Source organism: Arvicanthis niloticus, chromosome 2 (assembly GCF_011762505.2).
Source record: "Arvicanthis niloticus isolate mArvNil1 chromosome 2, mArvNil1.pat.X, whole genome shotgun sequence".
Lineage (NCBI taxonomy): Eukaryota > Metazoa > Chordata > Mammalia > Rodentia > Muridae > Arvicanthis > Arvicanthis niloticus.
This window is the reverse complement of record NC_047659.1, coordinates 136,655,429-136,679,355: the sequence shown is the minus strand read 5'-3', so window position 1 is coordinate 136,679,355 and position 23,927 is coordinate 136,655,429. Positions and strand designations below refer to the sequence as shown.

At 52.2% G+C, this 23,927-nt stretch overlaps 1 protein-coding gene across 2 annotated transcripts; it reads left to right on the top strand.

Annotated features, from left to right (window-relative positions):
• Window positions 1-22,203, top strand: Ube2v1 (ubiquitin conjugating enzyme E2 V1). Of its 2 annotated transcripts, none has more exons than XM_034493949.2 (4): window positions 1-151; window positions 13,069-13,217; window positions 19,909-20,034; window positions 20,804-22,203. In XM_034493949.2, exons 1-4 carry the CDS (start codon window positions 130-132, stop codon window positions 20,948-20,950), a joined length of 444 nt encoding a protein of 147 aa, XP_034349840.1. In that variant the 5' UTR covers window positions 1-129; the 3' UTR covers window positions 20,951-22,203. The 2 variants fall into 2 exon arrangements, with proteins under 2 accessions (XP_034349840.1, XP_076786389.1); XM_076930274.1 differs by lacking the exon at window positions 1-151 and adding an exon at window positions 8,594-8,859.
• Window positions 22,204-23,927: the final 1,724 nt, after the last annotated feature.

Sequence of the window (23,927 nt, the reverse complement as noted above, 5' to 3'; positions counted from 1 at the left end):
CGACCCCGAGCGGGCGTCAGCGGCACCGTCTGCGGCTGCGCATACGCCTGCGCCTGCGCGCCAGTGCCCGGAGAAAAACTCCAGGGGGGGGTGAAGAAGGGGCCGGCCTTCGAGCGACAGCGACGCAAGATGGCAGCCACCACAGGCTCGGGTGAGCGGGGGCGCCGGGCGTGCTGGCGGACGGGGCGCGGGCTGCTTGGGGTGGATTCGAGGCTAGCGGAGGCCATGGTGGCTGGGCCGGGTCTCCGTGCTGTCCCTGTGGCTGCGTTTGGCTGCGCGGCCCGGCCTGGGGCGATCAGGCGGCGGCCGGAAGCCCGGGCGGGGGCAGCCGGGCCGTGGGCGGTGCGGCCAAGCCGGAGGCTCGGTCGCCTCCGGGGGGCGGAGGTGGGGAAGAGCCCGGCGGAGTGGCCGAGTGTGCTCGGGAATGCCCGGGCGAGGTCCCGCTGGGAGCTGGCCGGAGCGACTGGGAGCCGGGGATGCCTGGCGGGAGGACGCGGGCGCAACCCTAGGGAGCACAGGAGGAGACGGAGCCTCGCGGGCCACAGGCGAGGCCGCCCGGGGCCCCGCGCCAATTTAGGGTCAGGGTTGCGAGAGGGAGAGCATCATGGTGGTCGCTTCCCGGGGAAATCGTGGCACCTGCACGGGCTGAGCCAGAGTGTCTGCAATGGGAGCAGGCCTGGGATGCAGAGACCAGGGATAGATTCAGAAGGCGCGCTGGAAGTCCAGCGCCGCGTTGGATGGGCACGAGCAGGTGTCTCGGAAGCCCTGGTGTGTGTGTGGGGAGGAGGGGGGTCTCTCGGGGCGTGTCGCCGTTGGGAAGGCTCCTGCGGTGGAAAATGGGATGGGGTGCAGTCCCGCAGATGCTTCTTTTTAGAGAAGAAAAACGTCTTCCTGCATGGAGCGGATGGAGGAAGTGCCTGTCACTCCTTCTACCCCTTCGGATAATTGGGGAAAATATGTGGGTTCAACTCAAACACTCCAGTATCTGGATGGGTAGGAGAGGAACAGTGAAACGAGAACCCTTAGATCAAGTGGAAGGAATAACAAGAGGGAAAGGGGACGCTTCTGGGGGAGAAGCTCTGCCAGTCTCTGGTGGGCTAAGAGAAGGCCAGATGGGGAAACCTGAAGGGTCTGCCTCAGGACCGACAACTTGTACTTGATTACAGGCACTGATTCTGGCGGTCTAGAGAAGGTGAAGTGGGTTTGGTCCCCTGGGGTCTGGGAAGGCACGAGAGCCTGCTTTTCCAGTGAAGGATTTAGGAGAAACTGGGTGCTTCCTTCTGGTGTGGGGCTGCACCATCGGGAATCTGTCGGTGGAAGTGGGCAAGGTTAGGTAAGGACGAGCCACCAGCCTGGGCACTGGTGATTTGGAACTGTGAGGCCACAAGAACAGTAGATGTTGTGGGCATGGGAAGTGGAGAGGCGCTGCCTGCAGTGACCCACCACACTGTGTCCTGGAGAAGACTGCAGGGTCAAGTCAGTCCAGTCACTAACACACACATGGCCATGAGCACTTGGGAAGACCAAGTCTGAGTCAGGCTGGACTGAGATGGGATGGAGGGCATCTTTCAGAACAGTGCCTGGCAGCCAGTACTGGGGTGGCACTGCCACTCAGCGCGCTGCTTGTTGTTGCTTTAGAACCTCTCATGATCCGGTTTGACAGCCACTTCTAACTTCTGAGGCCCTGCCCGTGGCTGGGCTGGGGTGCAGCTCGGTGCTAGAGTGTTTATCTAGCAAGTTGGAGGCCCTGGGTTCCATCCCTAGCACCCCAAAAAGGAGCAAGTGCACTTAGCACAGTTTAGATAGCAAGGAAAGACTTCGGGGTACCCGGAAACAGGCTTTCCTCAATGTGTCTCTGTCCCACAGATGGTTACTGGGGCCTGTTGTGTCCTGTTTCGAGTAGCAGACAAGGTAGACATAGCACTATCCTTAGGTTTCATTCAAACCAGACAGAAGGTCATTGGGGTGGAAATGGAGTGACTCCAAAAGGCAGGAAGTGCTCTGAAGAAAACTGTGTGCTGTGATGAGCCAGTCTGGTGTGGAGGGGCAGGCTTCTCTTAGGACTAACATTGGAACTGAGGCCAGTGGTGGGAGGAGTCCTGTGGCCTGTGATGATGGCCGGTGCAGTGGCCCTGTGTTGGGGACACTTGTGTTGAAAGATGAGATTAAAGGCCATGGGCCAGCGAGGTAGTTCAGCAGGTAAAGGCCCTGGTGAGCCTTGGACCCTGAGTTTGATTTCCAGGGCACATGTGGTTCGAGGAAAGAATTGACTTGCACAAGCTGCCTGGTGACCTCCATAGGTGCCTCTCCCCTAACAAAAAGGCCTCAGGGATGAGATGAGGAGAGATGACTGGGTTTCACTATGTGCACGGGAAGCCATGGAACAAATGCCTGCTGTGAGCAGCATTCAGTGTTGGTTGGTTGGTTGGATGGTTGGATGGATGCCTTGAAGTGAAGGGATGATGAGCTCTGACTTGAGCCCCAAGGCATTAAGAGGCTGTAGTGTTAAGAGTGGAAACAGGATCTTAGTTAGTGAAACTGGTTCTTAGCCTCTGCTCCCCTCCACATCCTCAGGTATGCTCAGGCCTCAGGTCACCTTTAGACTGAGCTTGGTCATTAATCTGTACCCTGGTTGCCAGGAAACTACTTTGCAGCCTTGGAGTCCCTGTGAGGGCCGAGCTCGGGTGTGTGGTCACTACTCTGGTACCTTCCCACATTGTTTGCTGTTGTGATTTTAGTGCAAGTCTCAGAAGCTGAAACGAGCCCGCTACAGCCACTCAAGATGTCTACAGTTCAAGGGACGTCTCTCCTGTGTGTCCAGGACTGCAGGATGTCAGACAGTGACCCTTGGCTGCCAGGTCCTTCCTCTCATCCAGCAGCCCATAATGCTGTGCTGCCCTGAGCTGACAGTTAACCAGATACCAAGTGCCAGAGTGACAAGCCCTGGCAGGGTGCCACTGTAAATATACACTCAGGGGTGTGGCCTCATGCACACAGCCAGCTTCTAGAAATGTCACCATCTGGGCCGTAGAGATTGGTTCTTCCTTCTACTCAAGGGTGTTCCCCAGACAGCTGGAGATGGGAGACGAGACCCGAGGCCCTGTAGTAGGCCCCATTCCCACAGGTCTCACTGTGAGCCATCTTGGGTCCCTTACAGCCAAGTGCCTTTTCTCTCTCATGGCCTGCTTTCTGGATAGCTGCTTCTGAATGTGCTCACCTGAGAAGCAGAAGCCAGGTCCCACAATGGGGCCTGCCTGGTGAGCCACTGCAAGTAGGATTTCTTCCTTTTTAGTGTTGTTTTAAGACAGGATGTCATGTAGCCCAGACTGCTCTGGAACACAGTGTGGAGCTGAGGGTGACCTTTGATAGGCTTCTGATCCTCCTGCCTCCATCTCCCAAGTGCTGACCCTAGGTATGTGCTACCACCTTCTATGGCATCAGAACTGCCACCTGGCAGTGGTGGCGCACACCTTTGATCCCAATACATAGGAGGCAGAGGCAGGCAGATGTCTGAATGCGAGGACAGCCTGGTCTACATAGAGTTCCAGGACAGCCATGACTACAAAGAAAACCCTGTTTTCAAAAAAACAAAGAATTGCCAAGTGAGGGGCTCGACAAGGTGGTTCACTGGTTAAGAGCACTTGCTCTTCCACAGGACCAGCATCCACACCTGGCAGCTCACAGCTGTCCGTATCTAACTCCATCTTGGCAGGGGCGGTTTGTTCAGATGCTCTCCCGTGGCCTCTGTGGGTGCTTGCGCTCACGTGTCATACACACATATACATGCTCACACTCTCATGTCATATACACAGACACATACGTATGAATACATGAAGATGGATCCTTGGAATTGCCAGGTGAGTTGTTATGGGGCCTTTGCCCCTTCTCTCTAATTTAAAAGGCTGAGAATGTAGCTTAGGTAGCATTCTTGCCAAGTTGGTCCTTGGTTTGGTTCCTAGCATCAAAAGAATAATAAAATCACTTCAGCCTTCCCTCCCTCCCTTACTCTATGTCCTGAGTTGAAACTACCAACGTTTGGTGACAGTGGAATGAATACAAACTAGGAGTCCTCTGCCTGATCCTGAAAGGCCACAGCGATGCCTAGGGTGTCTCTGTGTAACCCCAGGGACTCAGAACCCCAGTGTCCTGGATCTCACTGCATAGACCAGGCTATCCTTAAACTCGGGGCCTGCCTCTCCCTTTCGAGTGCTGGGACTAAAGGAATGTATCACCATGAATTCTGTGTTTGAGGAAGTTGTTCTGTGCCCTTACTCTGAGCAGTTGACACCTGCTAAGCTGGGACACCTGTGTGTCACACATGGAGTAAGTAGATCCTTGTCCTCATCTGTGTACAAGCCTTCTTGCACATAGGGCTTTTTGATTTTGCTGGGGTTTTTGTTGTTTTTGGTTATTTTGTGAGAGGATCTCACTATGTAGTCTAGCCTGGGGGTGCAAGTGTGCACCACAAGCCTGGCTCCAAGACTGACCTTGCACTCAATGGGCTGATACTGGTTTGAGCCCACGCTCTCACGTCCTGGACCTGTTGAGGTGGATACCTCTTGGGAAGGGATTGGGCTGCTGTGACCAGATGTCTGACTTAGGCATGCAGACGAGACAGTGCGTCTGACAGTCTGCAATGCAGAGGTGTGCAGCTCTCAGTGGGACTGTCACAGAAGGAAGGGACAGGGCTCAGTGGCTCCTGTGCTGGACTTCCAGCTCATTCTTGGTCACTGAGCCACCAGAAGTCTCCCATCCTGTCATGCTGAGCTGTAAAGATTGACAGGTGACTGGAGCTGGAGAAATGGCTCAATGGTTAAGAGCACTGCTGCTCCTGGAGAGGACCCAGGTTGGGTTCCCAGCACCCACAACTGCTGTAACTCCAGGTCCAAGAGATCCAACTTCCTCTTCTGACCTCTTAGGGCACCAAGCACACACGGTACACTTACATACAAGCAGGCAAAACATTTATATACATAAAATAAATCTTAAAAGATTAACAGGTTCCGTGGAGTCTCTAGAACCACTAATTTCTGCTTATGATAGTCAGAGGCCTGTCACATTGCTGAGCCACCCTCAGAGCTCATTCGTGAGTTCCCAGAGGACGTCTCATGCTGTCTGGATATTAGAACATAAGTCATTTGCCCACTGTCCAGTTCATTAATACTGCATCCCAGGGCACCTTCCAGGTCTTGTCACCTTCTGAAGCTGGACCGGCACTCCGGCCTTAGTGCAGGCTGCCGTGCTTCCTCGACAGCAGCTGCTCTCTTGGGATCCGGAAGTCTGCCATCAGAAACTGGGCTCCGGGCCTCTCTGTACTGTGCACCCCAGAGCCCTGCTTTTAATCCCCAGTTCTCCAAATCCCAGTTTGTATTTTATTTTTATTTATTTGTTTGTTTATTTTGGTGTTTGGTGTTTTGAGACAGGTTTTCTATGTAACAGCTGTCCTGGAACTTGCTCTGTAGACCTGGCTTTTGTTTATTATTTTTGAGGCAAAGTCTTACTCTTTAGTTCAGGCTGGCCTGGAACTTGTGGCAATCCTCCTGTCTTAGCCTCTTAAGTGCTGCAGTTACATAAGTGAGCTCCTATTCTTAGTCAGGGTCTTCTGTGTAGGTCTAGCTAACCTCCAACTCAGACTCACCTGTCTGTGCCTATCAGGTGCCACCACACCTGGCTTCGGTTTGGGTTTTGACACAGGGTACTGTGTGCCTTGGCCTGCCTGCACTCAGGTCTGCATGGCTCACCTGGCTTGCCTGGTTGGTTGTGTTTGAGGTTGTGTCTCATGAGCCTAGACTGACCTCTGACTTAACTGAAACAGAGGATGATGACGCTGGGCTCTGAATTTGTGTCCCCATGCTTACTCAGCAAGCACATTGCTCAGTGAGCCAGCTCCCCCTTCTGCCTGTCTAACATTTGTTTAGAGTCATGCTGTGTGGCCATGGCTAGTCTCAGTCTCAGCAGCCTCCTGAGGGCTGGGGTTGGAGGTGTATGCACACCCCAGAATCATTTTCCCACAGATTTAATGTGTTTCTATGCTTCACATCACTGTGTTGAATGTTTCCCTGGGATGTCATGTGAAGCTGTCAGCCTGCAGGTTGCTTTCTGTATTAGGAGATTGCCATGTGTTTCTGTATGCTTGTGGAAGTCAGAGGACAACTACTTAGTGGGCTGGGCGTTGGTTCTTTCCCACTGTATTGGTACCAGAGATGGAGCTCAGGTCATCAGGCTTGGTGACAGTGCCTTGACCCTCTGAGCCATGTTGCTGACACCGCATTTCTATTGTTTTCTGTTTTATTTATTTAATCTGTGTGTGTGTGTGTGTGTGTGTGTGTGTGTGTGTGTGTGTGTGAGATTGCATGTGCTGTATCATAGGCCTGGGGGTCAGAAGTATGCGTTGACTCTCCTGCTGCAGGGGTTCCCAGGGTAGAACTCAGGGAGTCAGGCTTGGCAGCCCCTAGATATCAGTTCTTGCTGCATCTGTGCTGTTTAAATTCATGCCCTGAGGTTCATTAGCGCTGAGGTGCCTTAGGCCACAAGGATTTTAGTGCTTTGTGGACTGTTACAGTGTTAGCTTGCATTAGCTTCCTTACAGATTTTAAAGTTGGGACACCCGTAGTACATTTGTGAATTTTACTCTGAGGAGCTCTTTCTAGGGGTGGGTACTGTCCTCTGGGTGCCGTGCTTGCTTGGAGAGACTCTGGGCTCCAGCACAGCACAGAAAAGAGTCTTTTCTCTTGTGAGGTTTGGTGAGGAGAAACCAGTCTGCCCTGGTTTATAAAACAGAATAAGCAAGTGGATCTGGCCACAGACAGCTCAGCTGCTGGAGAGGCAAAGGCAGGGAGGTCAGAAATTGAAGGCTCAATCAAGTATAGAGGCAATTCAAGGTCATCTGTACATGTACACGTAAGATACTGTCTCAGAGAGCTTCAGCGGTAGAGACTTTGCCTGGTATGTGCCAACCTCTGGGCAAACCCCAGTTTCCCCCCCACCCCCGCCTCCCCAAAAAAACATTAAGTTTCCCTCAGATTCCTACATGTTTTTGAATGGGGAAGGACTGTTGGCACCATCTGAGGTGATGCATGCCTTTAATCCCAGCACTCAGGAGGCAGAGGCAGGTGGATTTCTGAGTTCGAGGCCAGCCTGGTCTACAGAGTGAGTTCCAGGACAGCCAGGGCTGCATAGAGAAGCCCTATCTTTAAAAACTAAAAATAAATATTAAAGAACTGAGCCAGGTGTGCTGGCATGTATACCTTTAGTCCCGGCACTAGGACGAGAGGAGCAGGTAGAGCAGAGTTCAAAGCCAGCTTGGTCTATACAGAAAGTTCTAGATCCTGTCTTAAAAGTTAAAGTAAAGTAAGGCTGAGGACTGGGAATGATTGCTGGGGAAAGGCCTCAGGCCAAAGCACATCCAGACACTCATATGCACACAAAATAAGTAAAACCTAGTTATTGCAAAAGCTACCGAACTTTACATCCAAAACAAAAAACAGAAAAAGCACACCTCAGATGACTGAGTGGATGGAGAGTCTACCCCAGAGCCTGGTGACCTGAATCCAGTCCCTGTGATCTGCGTACAGGTGGAAGAGAACCAGCTCCTGCCCGTTGTCTCCTGACCACCTCAAGTGCATCGTGGTGCACACAAAATAAGAAATGGAACCGAAAGTCAAAACCCTGAACTTGAACCAGAGATGGCTCCCGAAGTCAGTGTTTGCTGGGAAAACCCAGGGAAGTGGGTTTGATCCCCTGGACTTGTAAAAGGAAAGAGAGAATTGTACTTACAAGGTTGTCCTCTGACCTCCACACACAAATACAGTTAAACACTCAGATAATCCCAGTTGTTACCTGATGTTGTCCAGTGTTTTGATCCTACTCAACGTAGGATGGGAAGTGTGACCAGAAGATTCTGCTGTTCGCCCAGGAAGCATTTATAGAGCTGCCATCATGTGCCGGACAGCTCGTCAAGTGTGTGTGTGTTGGGGTTAGGGTGAATGAGTCAGTTCTGTCTGAAAGGAGTGAGATAGTATAAAACAGGCAGGAAACAGAAAGAGAAAGCATTGGTGTGGGCAGAGCTGCTAGGTCAAGGTGTATGGCTCAGGGCCCTGCTGGCCTCTGCAGTCGGGACTAAGTCTTGCTCATTCGGTTTGTATGTCATGTGGAATTCTGCTTAAATTTTAAAATACTCAATAAGCATTTTGATAAGATTCTCAAACCAGCCGGGCAGTGGTGGCGCATGCCTTTAATCCCAGCACTTGGGAGGCAGAGGCAGGTGGATTTCTGAGTTCGAGGCCAGCCTGGTCTACAGAGTGAGTTCCAGGACAGCCAGGGCTACACAGAGAAACCCTATCTCGAAAAAACAAAACAAAACAAACAAATAAACAAAAAAATTCTCAAACCAACCTTAGTGGGCATACCTATAATGTTAGAGCTTGGGAGTAGAGGCTGGTTATATAGGTATCTCCTGGCTAGCCTGGGGCTATATGAGACTCAGTACACCCCCCCCCCCCAATAATGTAATAGTTAGGCTCCCTTTTAATGACTCTAAGTATTTCCTGGGTATGTTTTCCAAAATCTGTTGGAATTTTGTAAGACAGGTTTTACGAGCACACATCAAGTACCTGCTGGGGAAGCAAGGCAGATGCGCCTGCGTGGTCAAAGTGTCTGGTCAGCTTGCTGGAGCTGAGCAAGAGGCAAGAGGAGGAATGTTGGTTGGGAAAGAAGAAGCTAGTAACTTGCCAGCCTTGTATGCCCTGGGAGAGGCCATAGTGAGCAGAGTCTGGAGAAGACAAGCCTCCCTCAGAAGCCTGAAGAACGCCTGCTGTGGTGCTGTCCAGTGTGATGCCGGCTCCATGGGACACAACCTGGGTGTGTGCTAAGAGGCTGCTGGTGCCCTACAGGGAGGTGATGGTGTCCTGATCACATAAAGACTGGCCCTTGGAGAACAGGCAGAGCAAGAGGCAGAGGTGGAGGATCCCCAGCTAGATGGTGGGTGGAGCAAGAAAACCACATAAGATGGAAGGAGAGATTACTGACTGACTGCGAGATGGAGCCAGAAGTGCCACATCCCGAGATTAGGAGTGGCTGTGTCACTTGGGGAGGAGTGCAGCAGTCTCTGTTGGAGGTGCTCTGGATGCCTGAGGCCTGTTGGCAGGTGTCTGGGAGGAAGGGCGTTTGCATGGACGTTGAAATCAGATTAGTATGAGCTATGGCTCCCATGGAAGCACTTGGGCAGTGGGGTCAGGAGCTGAAGGGATGGATTCAGAGGCCAGGTTGAGTTTGGAGGCAAGAGTTGAAGGAGAGAGCCTGGGGCAGGAGCATGGAACTGACTATGACATCTGGCCAGGAATGAATGACCAGGGGGAAGGCTCAAGTAGAGCCACAGTTGAGACTCCTGTGGGGACAGCCTGTAGGGCTGTGACTGCTGAGCTGAAGAAGGCATGTGTCAGGAGAGGGCTTGCTTTGCTCTGGTACTAGGAGGTGATGCATTGTACTGTGAGGAAAGTGCTCAACTCATGGCAAGACTACTGTAAACAGACTGGGGCCTGGATCAGTGGGCACATGCACCCTGGGTTCAGTTTCCAATCCTCCCTCTCCCCTCCCTCTCTCTGACACCCAGCCACCACCTACTGTGGACCCAGTCTGGGGGGAAAAATACTAAGGGCTGTTGGTGTGCATGTGCTGTGTGTGGACCTTCGTGCCATCACGTAGAGGTCAGAGGAGGTGTGCAGGTCAGTTCCCTCCTTCCACCACAGCTTCTGGGAAGAGAGCTTGTGCTGCCAGCCTTGGTGGCAGACCCCTCTCCGTGCTGAACCAGCTCGCTGTCCCCAGCCTGACCAGAGAAAACAGCTGATTACTGGGGTCAAGTGTCATAGAAATGACTCCCAGAAAAGATGAAGGAGTCTGTCTTAGGGCTGAAGGAAGGAAGTCTTCTACAGAGAACAGGAAATGCAAAAGCTAGGCGGTACCTTAGTGGGGTGGGGTACACGCACGCATGTGACAGGAAGATGACAGGTCTGGATAATAAAGTCAGAAGGAAAGAGGGAATCACCAGCCTGGATTCTCAGAGATCCACCTGCCTCTGCCTCCTGGGTGCTGGGATTAAAGATGTGAGTCACGGCCTCCTGGAACATCCCCAGCACTTGGGAAACAGAGGCAAGTGGATCTCTTTGAGCTTGAGGTCAGCCTGGGCCAACATAGTGAGACTCTGTCTCTAATAGTAATTAGGTTTGTCTCTGTGTGTGGGGTGCAAGCACGCGAGTGTGCTGGCATGCACACTGGGCACAGGACAAATGGAGCCAGAGCACATAATGGTATCTCCTTGCTGCCTGGAGACATAGTCACACTGAACCAGCAGCTCCCTGACTCTTTAGTGCTGGGTCATGGGCACAAGGCATGTTCTCCTATCCCTGTTTTCTATGTGGCTGTGTGGGATTTGAACTTCGATCCTCATGCTTGCAGAGCAGGTTCTCTTGCCATTGAGCTGTCTATCTCCCAGTCCTCCCCCTCATTTTTTATTTAACTCTGAGTGAAGTTATTGTATTGTTTGCCTTTTGCCTGTGATGTCCAAACCTCGTGTTTACTGAAGGACGTCACCTCATATAACTGAACAGTGCAGCTGGCTCTCCTGGGTGTGACAAATGCTAATGATTCTGTGCCAGTGAGTCAAGTATGCTTTATGTTTTTGCTGTTCTTTTTTTTCCCAATGACCACATTTGCTGCTATTTAGTGTTTTCAGTCAGACGGCTCTTTTGCTTGCGCACTTGTCTTGGGGTGGCTCAGGTGGTAAGCGCTTGTAAGACTGAGGACCTGGCTTTGAGCCTCAAGTGGGAGCTAGGCAGGCAGACATGGTGGTGCACGTCTGTGACCTCAGTGTTTGGAGGTGGGGACAGGATTCCTGGGATTCACTGCCCAGCCTTCACAGTCTGTCAGTGAGTGCCATCCACTGAGAGACCCTGAGTCAAAAAACCGAGGTGGACAGCTCCGGAGGAACCGCAGCCAAGGTACATGCGTGCACACACGTGTGCACAGTTCTTTTACAGATTTGGTTCCTCTGTAGTCCAGGCTGGCCTCAACCTCAGAAATCCGCCCACCTCTGCCTCTCAAGTACTGGGGTTAAAAGTCAGTGCCATCATCCCAGCTTCCAACACAAGGGGGTTTTTGTTGTTGGTGTTTTTGGTTTTTTGAGACAGGGTTTGTCTGTGTAGCCCTGGCTGTCCTGGAACTCACTCTGTAGACCAGGCTGGCCTCAAACTCAGAAATCCACCTGCCTCTGCCTCCTGAGTCCTGGGATTAAAGGCGTGCGCCACCGCTTTACTGTTACCGTAAATGGGACTTAGGATGATGTTATTTGTCCTAAATAAATTCTGTGCTGCTGGAAATAGAGCCAGGCATGCGCTCCACCACTGAGCTGAACCCCAGCAGTAACGAAGTTACTGTTGTTGTTGTTGTTGTTGTTGTTGTTGTTGTTGTTGTTGTTGTTGAAGGTTGGGTGAGACTGGGCCTTTTAGCTGCTAGGCTCTGTGCTGCTTCCTAGTCCAGGGAACTACTCCCTTTTAAAGTTATTTTTATTTTATGTGCATTGGTGTTTTGCCTGCATGTATGTCTGTGTGAAGGCACTGGATCCCCTGTAACTGGAGTTGCAGACAGTTGTGAGCTGCTGTGTGGTCGTGATCTGAAGCCAGCCGAGTCCTCTGGAAGAGCAGCCAGTGAGTGCTCTTAATTGCTGAGCCGGCTCTCCAGCCCCAGGAAGTCAGTCATGTTAGGAGCTGTGGTGCTGGAGGATGCAGCACTCTGTCACTGCCAAAGTCACCTCATGTTCCATGAGCAAGTCTATCCCGACGCTCACACCAGACCTGTGGGTGCTAGAGTTGACCTCTTTCTCACACACCACAGGCCACCTGACAGATCCTGTCTGCTGGGCCAGTGTCTGGCTCCATGTACTCCTCACCACATGGCCACTGGTCCTTTTCAGCATCCTCACAGCACTCAGGGTCACTCTGCCAACTGTACTGGTCTCTCGTGGTCCTCTGTGCTGTCAGAGGCCTTTTATGTTGCCCTGTGTTTCCCAGTTCCTCTGCTGGGTAGGCTCTGCATTCTGTTCCCTGACACTAAGAAGTGTCAGACCTGGAGACCTGCTGTCACTTGAGCCACCCCTCATCTGTGCCTTTGTCTCGCTTTTTCTTCAGGCCCTCAGCTGAGCCCTGTTACTCCCCTGTCTTACACAGTTCATGTGCTTATGTTTGTCCCATGACTCTTCTGGGTGGGAGGTTCAGGAAATCCAGGAACCGCTCCTTGCTTGTCTCCAAGTGCCTAGGGCATGGCTGCCGCGATAGCATAGGTGAACTATGTGCTCCGTACATCAGGAAGTCCAGGACATACCTGGGCAGGGTCCTCTCCTCGCTGTGCTATGGAGTGAGTGCGGGAGTCTGGCCAGATGAGGCTCCGGATTCAAAGAGAGCTAGTGGCCTGCGTAGAGCCTAAGTTTTTTCTCAGGGAAAATTGCAGGGAGGCCAGGAGCAACCTTCCGGTGCTACTGCTGGCGTGGATTCCCAAAGGCGGAGCTCAGGGGCCTGGTGTGGATATGGCGCGCACTATCTGTTGCCTTCATGGACAGCTTGCTAGGCTTTGGGGCTGAAAATTAAACCAGAGGGCCTGAGGCTTACAGAATGGAAAAGCCTCCTCTTGGCACTTCTGGCTGACAGATATTTGTGGGGACAGCATTTCATGAGTTACAATGCTTGTGTCTCTAAGGTCATCCCAGTCAGGAGCATCCCCAAGTCTCTGCAGCTTCCAAAATGTTCCATACCATGATTGTGTGAAGGGAAGAGTGGTGTCCCTGGCTGCAGTTGGCACTCCTCTCAGCCAGTGCAACTATTAAAGGAAGCAACGGCTAGACTGGGAGTTGGGCTGGGGTAGGCGAGCACCCCTCTGCCTCCCCGGGCTCCATGTGTGAGGCAGCGATTGGCAGCCATCTGCACGCTGTCCTACACACACGCTGGCCATGAGCAGGGCGGTCTAGGCTTACAACTCTCCCAGGATTTGCTAGAATCTTGAATTTCTTTACATTTGTTTTAGGAGTAAAAGTCCCTCGAAATTTCCGACTGTTGGAAGAGCTGGAAGAAGGCCAGAAAGGAGTCGGCGACGGCACAGTTAGCTGGGGTCTGGAGGACGACGAGGACATGACACTTACAAGATGGACAGGCATGATAATTGGGCCTCCACGAGTAAGCGCCAAGCTCCGGCTGTAACTGTCACTGTGTTAAGCTCACTGTGCCTTTCTTTAAAGCAGTGGTAACCTCGTGGGCAGACACTCACAGTGCTGTTTTCCGAAGTGTACTGTTCTTTCTCTGACCAATTCCAGTTTATACATTTGAGCCCTCTGGTGCGGTTTAATCCTCTTTGGTAAGCGGATCCTGTGTTGCCAGTGGTGTGGATTTAGATGACAGTGTAGACCATGGCCTTTGAGCTCGCTGTCCCCGGCCGAGTTCAAGACACAGTGAGCACTTGGACAGCAACCCCTTCCCAGCTTGGCTGTGCCTTTGTGTCCTGTCTGTCACTCGGCGCAGGTTCAAGTCCTGCCATCAGCTCTGCTGGATCCAAAGGTGTTTAAGACCAGAGCCAAAGAAGGGGACAAGCAAGCCCAGGAGAGCTCTGCTGAGTGAGGCCCTGGCCAGTATGTGTTTGAGGGTACGTGGTTAGCCCTCCACAAGTGTCGTCCAGTGCTCACAAGGTCGTTGTCACATCCTGCTACGTAACCACATTCCAGGTCATAGGTGGGGAAGCTGGCCCAGGGTGAAGTCACCTTCCCAAAGTCACAGAACTGGGTCTGTTTGCCAAGCCTGTGCTCCTCCCTGCCCACTGGTCACCAACACACTCCTCCTGAGAAGTTGAGTAGTCATTAGTCAGCACTAGAGGGGGAGGGAGTTCACTACTGGGCACAGGAGAGAATCCAGGAAGGAGAGACCCTAAAGGGGACACTCCTGGAGCTGAGCCTGAGTGTGGCGTGGCTGTCCAGTGTGCTTGTGCCTAAGGTGACAGCTTCCCTCCTTTCCAGCAGCAGCAGCAGCAGCAGCAGACTTAGTGGCACCGAAAGTTCACTTCAGGGGGTCATTGAACAGCCTTGCAGTTCACTCCTGCTTTCTTAAGTCATCTTCGCAACTCTGGTGCTGTGTGCAGGAGTTAGTGTACATGGTGCCCCTTCCTCCTCCCTGTGACAGTGTGCTGAGTCTCTGTAGAGTCCTCAGGACATACATGTGCATGGCTCTGCAGATCCACTCCTTCCTCAGAGGATCCAGCATCTAGGGAGATGTTCTCCTTAGAGCACCTGTGGGTGGCTCTGAGTCAGAGGTGGTGGACCTGTTTACCACTGAGCCACCGGCTCTACTGGATGCTGAGAGGCTCTTGTGAGAACTAAACAAGAACTTGCTGTGGCCACAGTTGCCCACATCCTAGCATGTGGTGGTGGAGGCAGAAGGACCCACCAGTCACAGTGATCTTTCAGGCCAGTATGTGTCCTTGAGACTGTCTCAAAAGAGATAGATGGGCTGAGGACGGCTCAGTGGTTAGGAGCACTTGTTATTCTTACAGAGGACTGAGGTTCCATTCCTAGGACCCACCCATGTGAAGGCTTACAACTGTCCCTAATGCCAGCTCCAGGACACACATGAGGCACACACATGTGAGCAAAACAAAAGGACAGACAAGACAGAAATCTAAAGCAGCTTGTAAAGCTGTTGGAAATGTTCTGCTTAACTGTTAAGGCTAGGTATGCTACAGCACACATCTATAAACTCAGAAGGTGAGGCAGGAGGATTGCTGCAAGTTCAAGGCATCTTGGACTACATACAAAGACCCTTTGTCTAACAAAAACTGCTTGGATTGTCCTGAACTAGGTTCTATCCGTTTCTAAAGGGGTGTAGGGCATCCTGAGCTGCTGATGCACTAGGTACTTTCATGTGTCGATTGTATGAGCCTGCAGTACAGCCAGTGGAGGGGTCTACCTTAGGACCTCACAGATGCTTGCTTGGCAAACAGTGAATCATGCCTCTGAAACTCACTCCAAGCAGACTAGCCCATCTTTTGTTTAAGACAGAGTGGTGGCTTAGACCTAATCCTAGCTCTTGGGGGATCACTGTTGGTTGGAGGGTAGCTTGGGCTACATATCCAGATCCTGTCTCAAAAACAGAAGAGGGGTCTGGGCATGGGTAGGGCATGCCTTTAATCCCAATACTCAGGATGCAGAGGCAGGCAGATCTCTAAATTTGAGGCCACGGAAACCCTGTTTCAAAAAGAAAGGGAAGAGAAGGAGGCTTTGCCGGTGGCCAGGGAGACGATCTTGCCTTGCAGACCAGGGTGGCCTTAAATTTCGAATCCTGCCCCAGGCTCCCAAATTCTGGGACCTAGAGCTTTGAATATGTCAGGCAGGTGCTCTCCCACTGGGCTGTGTCAGTTGGCAGTTCGTATTTTAATTATGTGTGTTCGCTGTGTGTCTGCATTTGCTGGTATCCAAGTGTTGGATTCCCCTGGAGCTGGACTTGCAGGAGCCCGTGATCTATTGACAGGGTGCTAGGCGCCAACTGGGTCCTCTGCAAGAACAGTGTGAGTTTCGAACAGCTAAGCCATCTCTGTGGTCCCCAAACCTTGATATTTGAGATACATACAGTTTGATAATGTAGCACAGGCTGGCCTCAGACACAAGATTCTGCCCCTGAAGCACTGAGGTAACATGTGTGTCTCCTTGCCTGGTTTAGAGTGCTCACGAGTATGTAATGCAGCAGGGTTATTATTTGCCTTTCCTCATTGATCTGATGCACACGGCATCCGCAGGCAGGGCAGGCAGGGCTGAGGGCTGGTGCTCGTGCTCGGCAAGTGTGCCTTACTTCATGGTCTGTAGCCCAGCATCCAGGAAGCTCAGTGCACCCTGCCGAGCACTTGCTGCCAAGCCTGCCAGCCAGGGTTGAGTACATTACACACACTAGTGAGTGAGCGTTTAAGTATGGGTGAGTGAGCGAATGAGTATAAATGAGTGTGTGTGTGTGTGTGTGTGTGTGTGTGTGTGTGTGTGTGTCTCCGTGTGTGTCTCCGGCTAACAACACCACCATTGGATTGTTTTCATCACACTAGAGAACTGTTGGTGGCGACTCCTTCCCCGACCCACCCGAGCCCCCGACTCCCTGGGAGTACCTTGTGTAGTACTTTGCCCTTTGGCACTGCCAGACAGCTCTGTCTTGGGTGTGTCTGTTTATCTTCACTCATTGCTGTGGGCATTGGGACCAACACTGGCGTATATATGGTGGTGGTTTCTGTGTGGACCAGTTTTCAGTTCTGTGGAGAATGTACCAGATGAAGTGGCAGCTATTGGGCGTTTGGGCATTTTGAGGAGCTTGGGCTTTGCTGGCAGTGTGTGCAGTGTGGTGTCCCCTGTCATTGGTTCTGTCCTGTTCTTTTTCAAACCCATACCTTCATCATTACTTGGCTCTGAGACATTTTAGAATCTCACTGCAGCCCAGATTGGCCTGGAACATAGAGAACTTCTGCCTCAACTTCCCAAAGCTCCCAAAGCTGGGGTTACTGTCCTAAGCAACCTCCCTGGCAACCCTATAGTTTTGATTAACTTAGTTCTCTGAGGTAAAAACAAACTCATAAAAGCAGCTATTTCTAGGTTCTTTGTATGATTGGTCTGCTCTGTGATTGACTCATAGGTATGTGCTCTGAAACTAAACCTACTTGGTTTTGTTTTTTGTTTTTTTGACTTGAGGTTTTATGTACTATAGGCTGGTCTTGAACTCCTGAACTTGTTGCCTCTACTTCCTAAGTGTTGGGGTATGGCTATGTACCATCACACCTTGCTCTGACATATTTTTTTTTTTAATTTAAGATCTTACTTAGTCCTTACTTAGTCTTAGGGCTGACTCTCATCTCAAACTGACAGATATTTGCCTGCCTTCTACCTCCTGGGTGCTGAGACCCTAGGGTACGTGCAGTAGCAACATCATTTTTATATATGTATACGATCCTTTATTTAGAGGTTGGTGAGGATGCTTGCTGCCCCAGAGCATCCATGCTGCCCGCCGCTGCCTGCAGTTCCAGCTCCAGGCCCTCTTTTGGCCTCTGTGACACTGTACATGTGTGCACACACAAACTTACACATAAGTATAGTGGTCACATTTATTCATATGTGTGTGCATGCATTCCAGTGTGCGTATGGAAGTCAGAACAGAACAGAAGTCTGTTCCCCTTCCCACCCTGTGGATCCCGGGGATTGTGCTGGGCAAGTGTCTTTACTTGCTGAGTCAGCTGACTGGCCCTCAGGCAGAGGATCTGAACAACACGGGAGAGACTCAGGTCTTTGATGTGCTGCACTGTTAGGGCCTCCTGCAGCTGGGCAGGTGCTATATAGCCGAGCCCCACACTGCTCAGCCCTGGCAGGGTTGGACTGAAATATCTTACATCAGCCCACTGAACCTGTCACAGGCCTGTACCACTGGGCCCATTTCCAATTGAGTTTTGCTAGATGTTTGTTTGTATTTGCTTTGTTTTTTTTTTTCAAGACAGGGTCTCTCTGTATACAGGACTCACTGTGTAGACCAGGCTGGCCTCAAACCTGCCTCTGCCTCCTGAGTGCTGGGATTAAAGGGGTGAGCCACCACTGCCTGGCTATCTGGGTGTTTGATTTTTGTTTTTTTGAGACAGGGTCTCACTGTAGCTCCTGACAATCCCCCTGCCTCTCCTTCTGAATGCTAGAGTTAAAGTGTGAGTTGCTGCACCTGCTCTGTAACTGTAAGGCACGCACTGTGGCCTGCAGCCCCACTATCACCGCAGTCTGCAGCTCTGTTCTTTCTCCTCTAGTTTTTGTTTCTGGTTCCTTTGTTTGTTTTGTTTTTTTTAACACGTTGCTCAAAGGTACTATATAAAATAATTTTGTGTTGCCAGTAGAGGGAATGTGCTGGGGGTCCCGTACTCAGTGCTGATGCAAAAGAGAAAGTGCCAGACCATCCTGGCTACCCAGTGAGAACCTGCCTTCTGCCTTGAATGGGTGACTGGTGTGTCCCAGGGTGTAGCTCAGGCTGGTCTCATCTTGGTGTGAACCTGCTGCCTCCCAGGTGGTGGATTCTCAAGCGTGTGCTGTCAGACCTGGCTGACACTGACAGATAGGAATCTGTACACGGGCTGGCTGGGCACACAGAGGAAGCCCCCAGCACTGCATTACGAATCAGGCATGTAGGTGTGTGGGTTTGCGGGTATTCTGCTGCGATGGGGATGGAACCTAGCATCCTGTACACACTCAGCAAATGCTCTACCCCTGAGCCAAGCCACACACCCCAGGGCTGGCTTGATGGGACCGGGCCAGTCTTTTATGTATATGGCATTTTGTCTGCAGGCATTGTTTATGTGCCAGATACATGCCTGCTGTCTGCGAGAGCACCACATCCCCTGGAATTGGGATTCTAGGTGGCTTTGAGCTGCCTTGTGGGCACTGAAACTGAACCAGTCTTCTGCAAAAACAGCAGTGCTCACCTGCCCCCAGACCCTTTCCCTCCCTCCCTCCCTCCCTCCCTCCCTCCCTTCCTTCCTTCCTTCCTTCCTTCCTTTCTGCTTGCTTGTTTTTGAGATAGGGCCTCACTTTAGAGCTCTTACCTGGAACATTGAACTTTGGCGGTCTTGCCTTGGCTTCTTTCCCTGGGTGTTCCTGGGGATTGCAGGTCTTTATGGACCCTATGCTGGGAGCTGAGGGACTAATTCTTGTTTGGGGAGACTTCAGCAGATGTGAACCCAGAAGCTATGAGCCACATTCCTCCACTCAGACCCTACAGCTGAGTTCTGCTGACCATGCTGGATAGACGGTGGGTGGCAGCGCTCCAGAGGAGGCGGGGAGAACTTGACCATAGGAAGAGCATCTTTGAGCACTGGCTTGTCATGAGAATGGTTTGCATAGGTGTGTTATGGATGACCTGAACCTGATAAAGGGATACTTAAGCTGTGTTCAAGGGCTTTTAAAAAGACCCTGAGACCAGTAGGTGTCACTGTTTGCATAGGAGCAACTGCTTTGTGTGCAAGACTCCTAAGGAGAGGGTACTGCCCCCTGCTGATAAAGAAGGGTAGCCCCTGGTCCTGGGCACAGCTCCCCTGTGGGAGGTCTCTGCAGTGTTGTCTTTAGACCCGGCCTCAGAGTCAGTCAGGTGCTTGCTGTTTGAGCCAGGTCTTCAGGGCTGTGTGGTGGTTCCAGTTGGGGTGGATATTCCATGCATGCCTCAGGCCAGGCACGCTGTACTACTCAACGTTACAGCACTGGTGATAGGTCGGCCTTGGGCTTTCCTGTGTTTCTCAGTGAAGGGATGGTTGGCTTTTTAACTGTGTAGAGGTCAGCAGACACCTTTTGTAGCCTTTCCCTCCTTCTGCCTTAACAAGTTTGCATGACAGCCCCTGTGCCCACTGAGCCTTCTCCACAGCCCTCAACAGTTGTTATTTTGTTTGAGATAGGGATATACGCAGCCCAGACTCTGAAGGCTCACGGTCACTATGTCCCCGTGGGTGATCTTGAACTCTGGGGGTTGCAGGTGTGTACCACCACACGACACAGTTGGCATTTCAGAGTTGATGCTGTCCCTGAAGGTCTGGTGCCTCTGCTGCATGGCCTCTTGCTTCACTCACTTGATGCTGATGGCTTCTCGGGTCAGCATGACTACATACGAGAAAGGAGGTTTGAGGGCAGGTGGCATATGCTACCGAAGTGGCCTCGGGTCGGACTCATTGACACTACACCCTAGTCTCCTCCTGTGTCTGTCCTTTGCTTGTTTCTCTGAGGCATTCGTGCCAGATGCCTCACCTGGTGCTGTGGGGCAATGGTGTCTCCAGGTTGTTGGAGGTTGTACCTCTCTTAGGTTGTAACTCATCTCTATATTCCTTTTTTTCCAGACAATTTATGAAAACCGAATATACAGCCTTAAAATAGAATGTGGGCCTAAGTACCCAGAAGCGCCCCCGTCTGTAAGATTTGTAACCAGAGTCAATATGAGTGGCGTGAGCAGTTCCAATGGAGTGGTGAGTCCCACCCTGCCTCTCCTGCAGGTTATCACCGTGCGTTTGCAGCAGTAGGTAGGGCTGCTTCCATTGTCTCTTGTCACTCCAGGAGCCCTGCACTGTCACTGTGATAAGAGTGTTCGATGGATGTTCGTGACACCATGAGGTAGAAGGCGGCGAGGGCAAAACCATTCCCACGTCTTTACCTCCTGTGTCTCAGCCACCTGCATTAGCATTGTCCATGGCTCTGAAGGCCTGACCTTGAGAGGTCAGGCTGCAGCCCTGTTCCCAACTTAGCCCTCCTTAGAGCTAACACAGGCTTGGCTGAGCTGCCACTGGGCCCCACCCAGCATAAATCCTGAATCCATTGCTTGCCAGAGGCTTGGAGGCACTGTGCCCAGCCTGTCCTTGGAGTCCTCAGAGATGGGCCAGAGAAGTAGAGAGGAACTTTGCTGCCACCTGTCCTATGTGTTACTGTATTGGAGCCACCAGCCCCTTGGCAACCTGAGAGACCTGGGCGCCATGTCTGCTCTTGCCGCCCCTCCTGTCTTCATCAGCCCCACCCTGGGTATATAGTGGAGGAAGGACACAGTGTGGGCGCCAGGTTAAGTCTCCCTGTGTGCCTGCCACGGGCTCTGCTCCTCTTTTTCATGCTGGGACCCTGAGAAAGGAGGCAGACTGTAGGAGGGCAGCTTGGCGCAACCTGTAGTGGATGGGCCACGTGACCCTGGGGAGGGCGGGCCGTGTTGCTGCAGAGTCCACGGTGATGTACACGTTTGCCTCTGTGCAGGTGGACCCCAGAGCCACGGCCGTGCTGGCCAAGTGGCAGAACTCCCACAGCATCAAAGTCGTCCTGCAGGAGCTGCGGCGCCTGATGATGTCAAAAGAGAACATGAAGCTGCCACAGCCGCCAGAAGGACAGTGTTACAGCAATTAGTCTCCAAGGCCCCGCCTCCCCTCCCCATCCAACCCAAGTCTTCATTTTCCACAGTAGTGAATTTTCTAGATACATCCGTAGACCTCAAAGTACTGGAGAGGAAGCCCCACTCAGCCTTCATCCTGGGACACTGTTCTGATACTAACTTCTTGTCCGTTTGAGATACCTAAGTTGTGCTGTGTAGCATCATCTGTCAAGTGTAACCGCTGTCTGCCTGGTTGAACTTCTGGGATCAAGAAGGTGTGTTGAAATCGGTTTCCTTTGGGAGCGGTGGGCACAGCTAACGCAACTGTGAACAGACACGTCACACAATCACCTGCTGCTGGCACTTGGCCTGGGTCTGCCTTTGCCCGCCCCGCCCTCCGCCACAGCTGTGTGGTGGCCCTTAGAGTAGACGGGAAGGCTTCAGGTAGCAGCCGAGGGACTGACTACTGCTGGGCTTGGGGCGCTTTGGCTGCACCCCTGCTTTCTTAAGTCTTAAGTGATGCCCCATCCAAGCCATGGTCCCCACTCCTCCACTCCCACCCTCGGCCAAAGCTTAGATTGTAACCTTCCCCTTCCTCTGAAATTGGCCGTGGGTGAGGAATTCAGGGCTTCCCGTCTCCCCACCTTTATCACGGGGTGCTGCTTTCCCCTCCTCAACTCCCTTGTTGCCCGTCACCACCCAACACTTGCTGTGGCCAGAAGCCATCAGATGAGGTTGGTAGAGCCTGGCCTCCCTCACTTAGCTCTGGGCCACACTTGTTCACCTGCCACCAGCCTGGGAAGGGAGCTCCAGGTCCTCAGCCCTGCTGCCACCATCAGCCCTCGAGCTTGGAGCTCGGGTCTAGAGGTGAACAGAGCAGTCACAGGGCGACTCAGACCGGCCAGCGCTCAGGGTCCTTGGTGGATATGCCTAGAGAAAGGCCATGCGGAAGTCCTAAGTGCACACGGTTCTGAGTTGGTTCCTTTCCCATAATCGCTTTGCTTTTACACATTGAAGAAGTTTGAACAGGGCTCTCGAGTCACCCTGGCACCCATCGGGTCTAATGAGGAGCCCGACAGCTGGAACACGAGGCCCTGACCCTGCAGACACAGGTGTCAGTGTTGCTCCTCAGACCCTTGGCGGGGACCCGGAGGAGCTCTGTCACCACGTTTGCAGATCGGTGGGCCTGGCCTCCTGGCTCATTGCCACGTTCCCCACTCTGTTCAGGACCACTAAATGTTGAAATGTGGATGCATACCGAAATAAAGGCAATTCGTTGTGTTGCAAAGGGTTCAGTTGTTTTGTTTTAAGCATATGTGTGGATCAGCCTTTTGAAGCAGCAGCTATGAGATCTAAAGGTGGCTGGTGGGGCCTTTGATCTTCCTGGTGCAAACTAGTTCCGGGCTGGGCAGCCTGTAAATCAAGCTTCCGGTGTCCACAAGCAGTGTTGTGCCCGTGGTGGGCCGGTCCTCCTGTAGTAAACAAGTGTGCTGTGACACAGGGCAGGCTGTGGTCTTCCCCAGGCATACCCAGCAGGAATCAGATGAGTGTTCTGGGAACACTGATGTGGAGCCAGGGCTTCACCTTCTGTGAAGACACTGAGGGCTCTACAGCCAAGTCACTGTGTGTGAAGTAAGTGGACAGACCTCTCATTACTTGGTGAGATGCAAAGGCAGGCAGTGAGGCAGGGTGGACGGTCCTGGAACTCACTCTGTAGACCAGGCTGGCCTCCAGTCCGCCTGCCTCTGCCCCTAGGTGCTCGGATTGAAGGGTTCCTCTCCACTGCTAGCCAAAAGACAGCTCTTAAAGGCTGATTTAGGTGGGGAGTTTGACCTCCAGAGAGCGGCCCTGGGAAAAACAAAGTAGCTGGGTGTGGTTGCGCACACCTGTAGCTGCCTTCTTTAGGGTACCGCAGGAGGACCAGTTCAAGGCCCCAAGGATGTATATGCCCTTGGTGAGCCTCCAATACCCCAGTGAATGACCTTGGTTAAGTCTAGCAGATCATAACAGCATGGTTGTGGGTAGGTACTTGGGTAAAGATTAAAATCGGTTTCCCCTTGCTTAAGTAGCTTTGTTGGGGGACTCCAGCTGCTGGCTCACTGGGAAGAGCCTGCACTGGTTGGACTAATGTGTTGAAGCCATGATGTTGCAAACAAGAACTTTGATCTGATAAATTGGCAACTTACCCACAGCTGTCTACTGTGCAAGTGGACAGGGCATATCTCGATGCCTTGATGCAGGAGCTGAACTTCATCCTGTGGGGTACACAGGCCACCCTGCAGCTGGGCCACCGGGAAAGGCTGGGCTGGCCCCAACAGGCTGCTCTCCTAAAGGTCCTTTGAGACCCCAGTTGCTTGGTGCCTGCCAACAGGTCCCTTCTGGCCTGGGCTCGTTTGACTGTCAGGTCACTTGGGGCTCCAGGCTAGGTTCTCCACTCAGCAGCTTGCAGATATCACATTCTCCCTTGAGAGGTGACACCAACATGGGTCCCTTGATGTCCACCAGCTGCAATGGCTTGGGAGATGGAGGTCTTCAGGCTAGAGCCAACTGTCATTGAGAGACCACTGCACACAGGCAGGCTCGAAGGTCCCAGTCCGCTTTGGGATGGGTTCTGTGAACACCAGAAGTTCCCGTGGAGGTAAATTTTGTGACGTCTCGAGTCCGTTAATGTACGTGTGCGTGGGTAACAGTAGGGTAACAATGTCCATGCCTGTAGTCTCCGCACGTGGCACCTGCCACTCTCCAGGTTCTCCCATGATGCTTGATGTGTGTCCTTTGGCTCTGAGGGAGCCCATGGTTCTAGGAAGTGTTTAGGAACATGCTATGGCCCCAGGAGCCTGGGTGTTGGCATCTGTGTTCACAAGCGGCTGGGCAGGAAGCTGATGAAGACACCATCCACCGCTGCCTGTCAACACAGCTGCAAAATTTCAGTTGTGAGAAATTAGAAGTCAGTAAAAAGAAGAGGTGTGTGGTGGTGGGCCACTCTAGGGTCATCTTTCTTTTTTTTACTTT

Coding starts and splice junctions, on each gene's coding strand:
- Ube2v1 (XM_076930274.1), top strand. CDS start 8,697: ATGTTGGTTGGGAAAGAAGAAGCTAGTAACTTGCCAGCCTTGTATGCC. Junction 8,860..13,068: donor CTCCATGGGACACAACCTGG/GTGTGTGCTAAG, acceptor CATTTGTTTTAG/GAGTAAAAGTCCCTCGAAAT. Junction 13,218..19,908: donor TGATAATTGGGCCTCCACGA/GTAAGCGCCAAG, acceptor CTTTTTTTCCAG/ACAATTTATGAAAACCGAAT.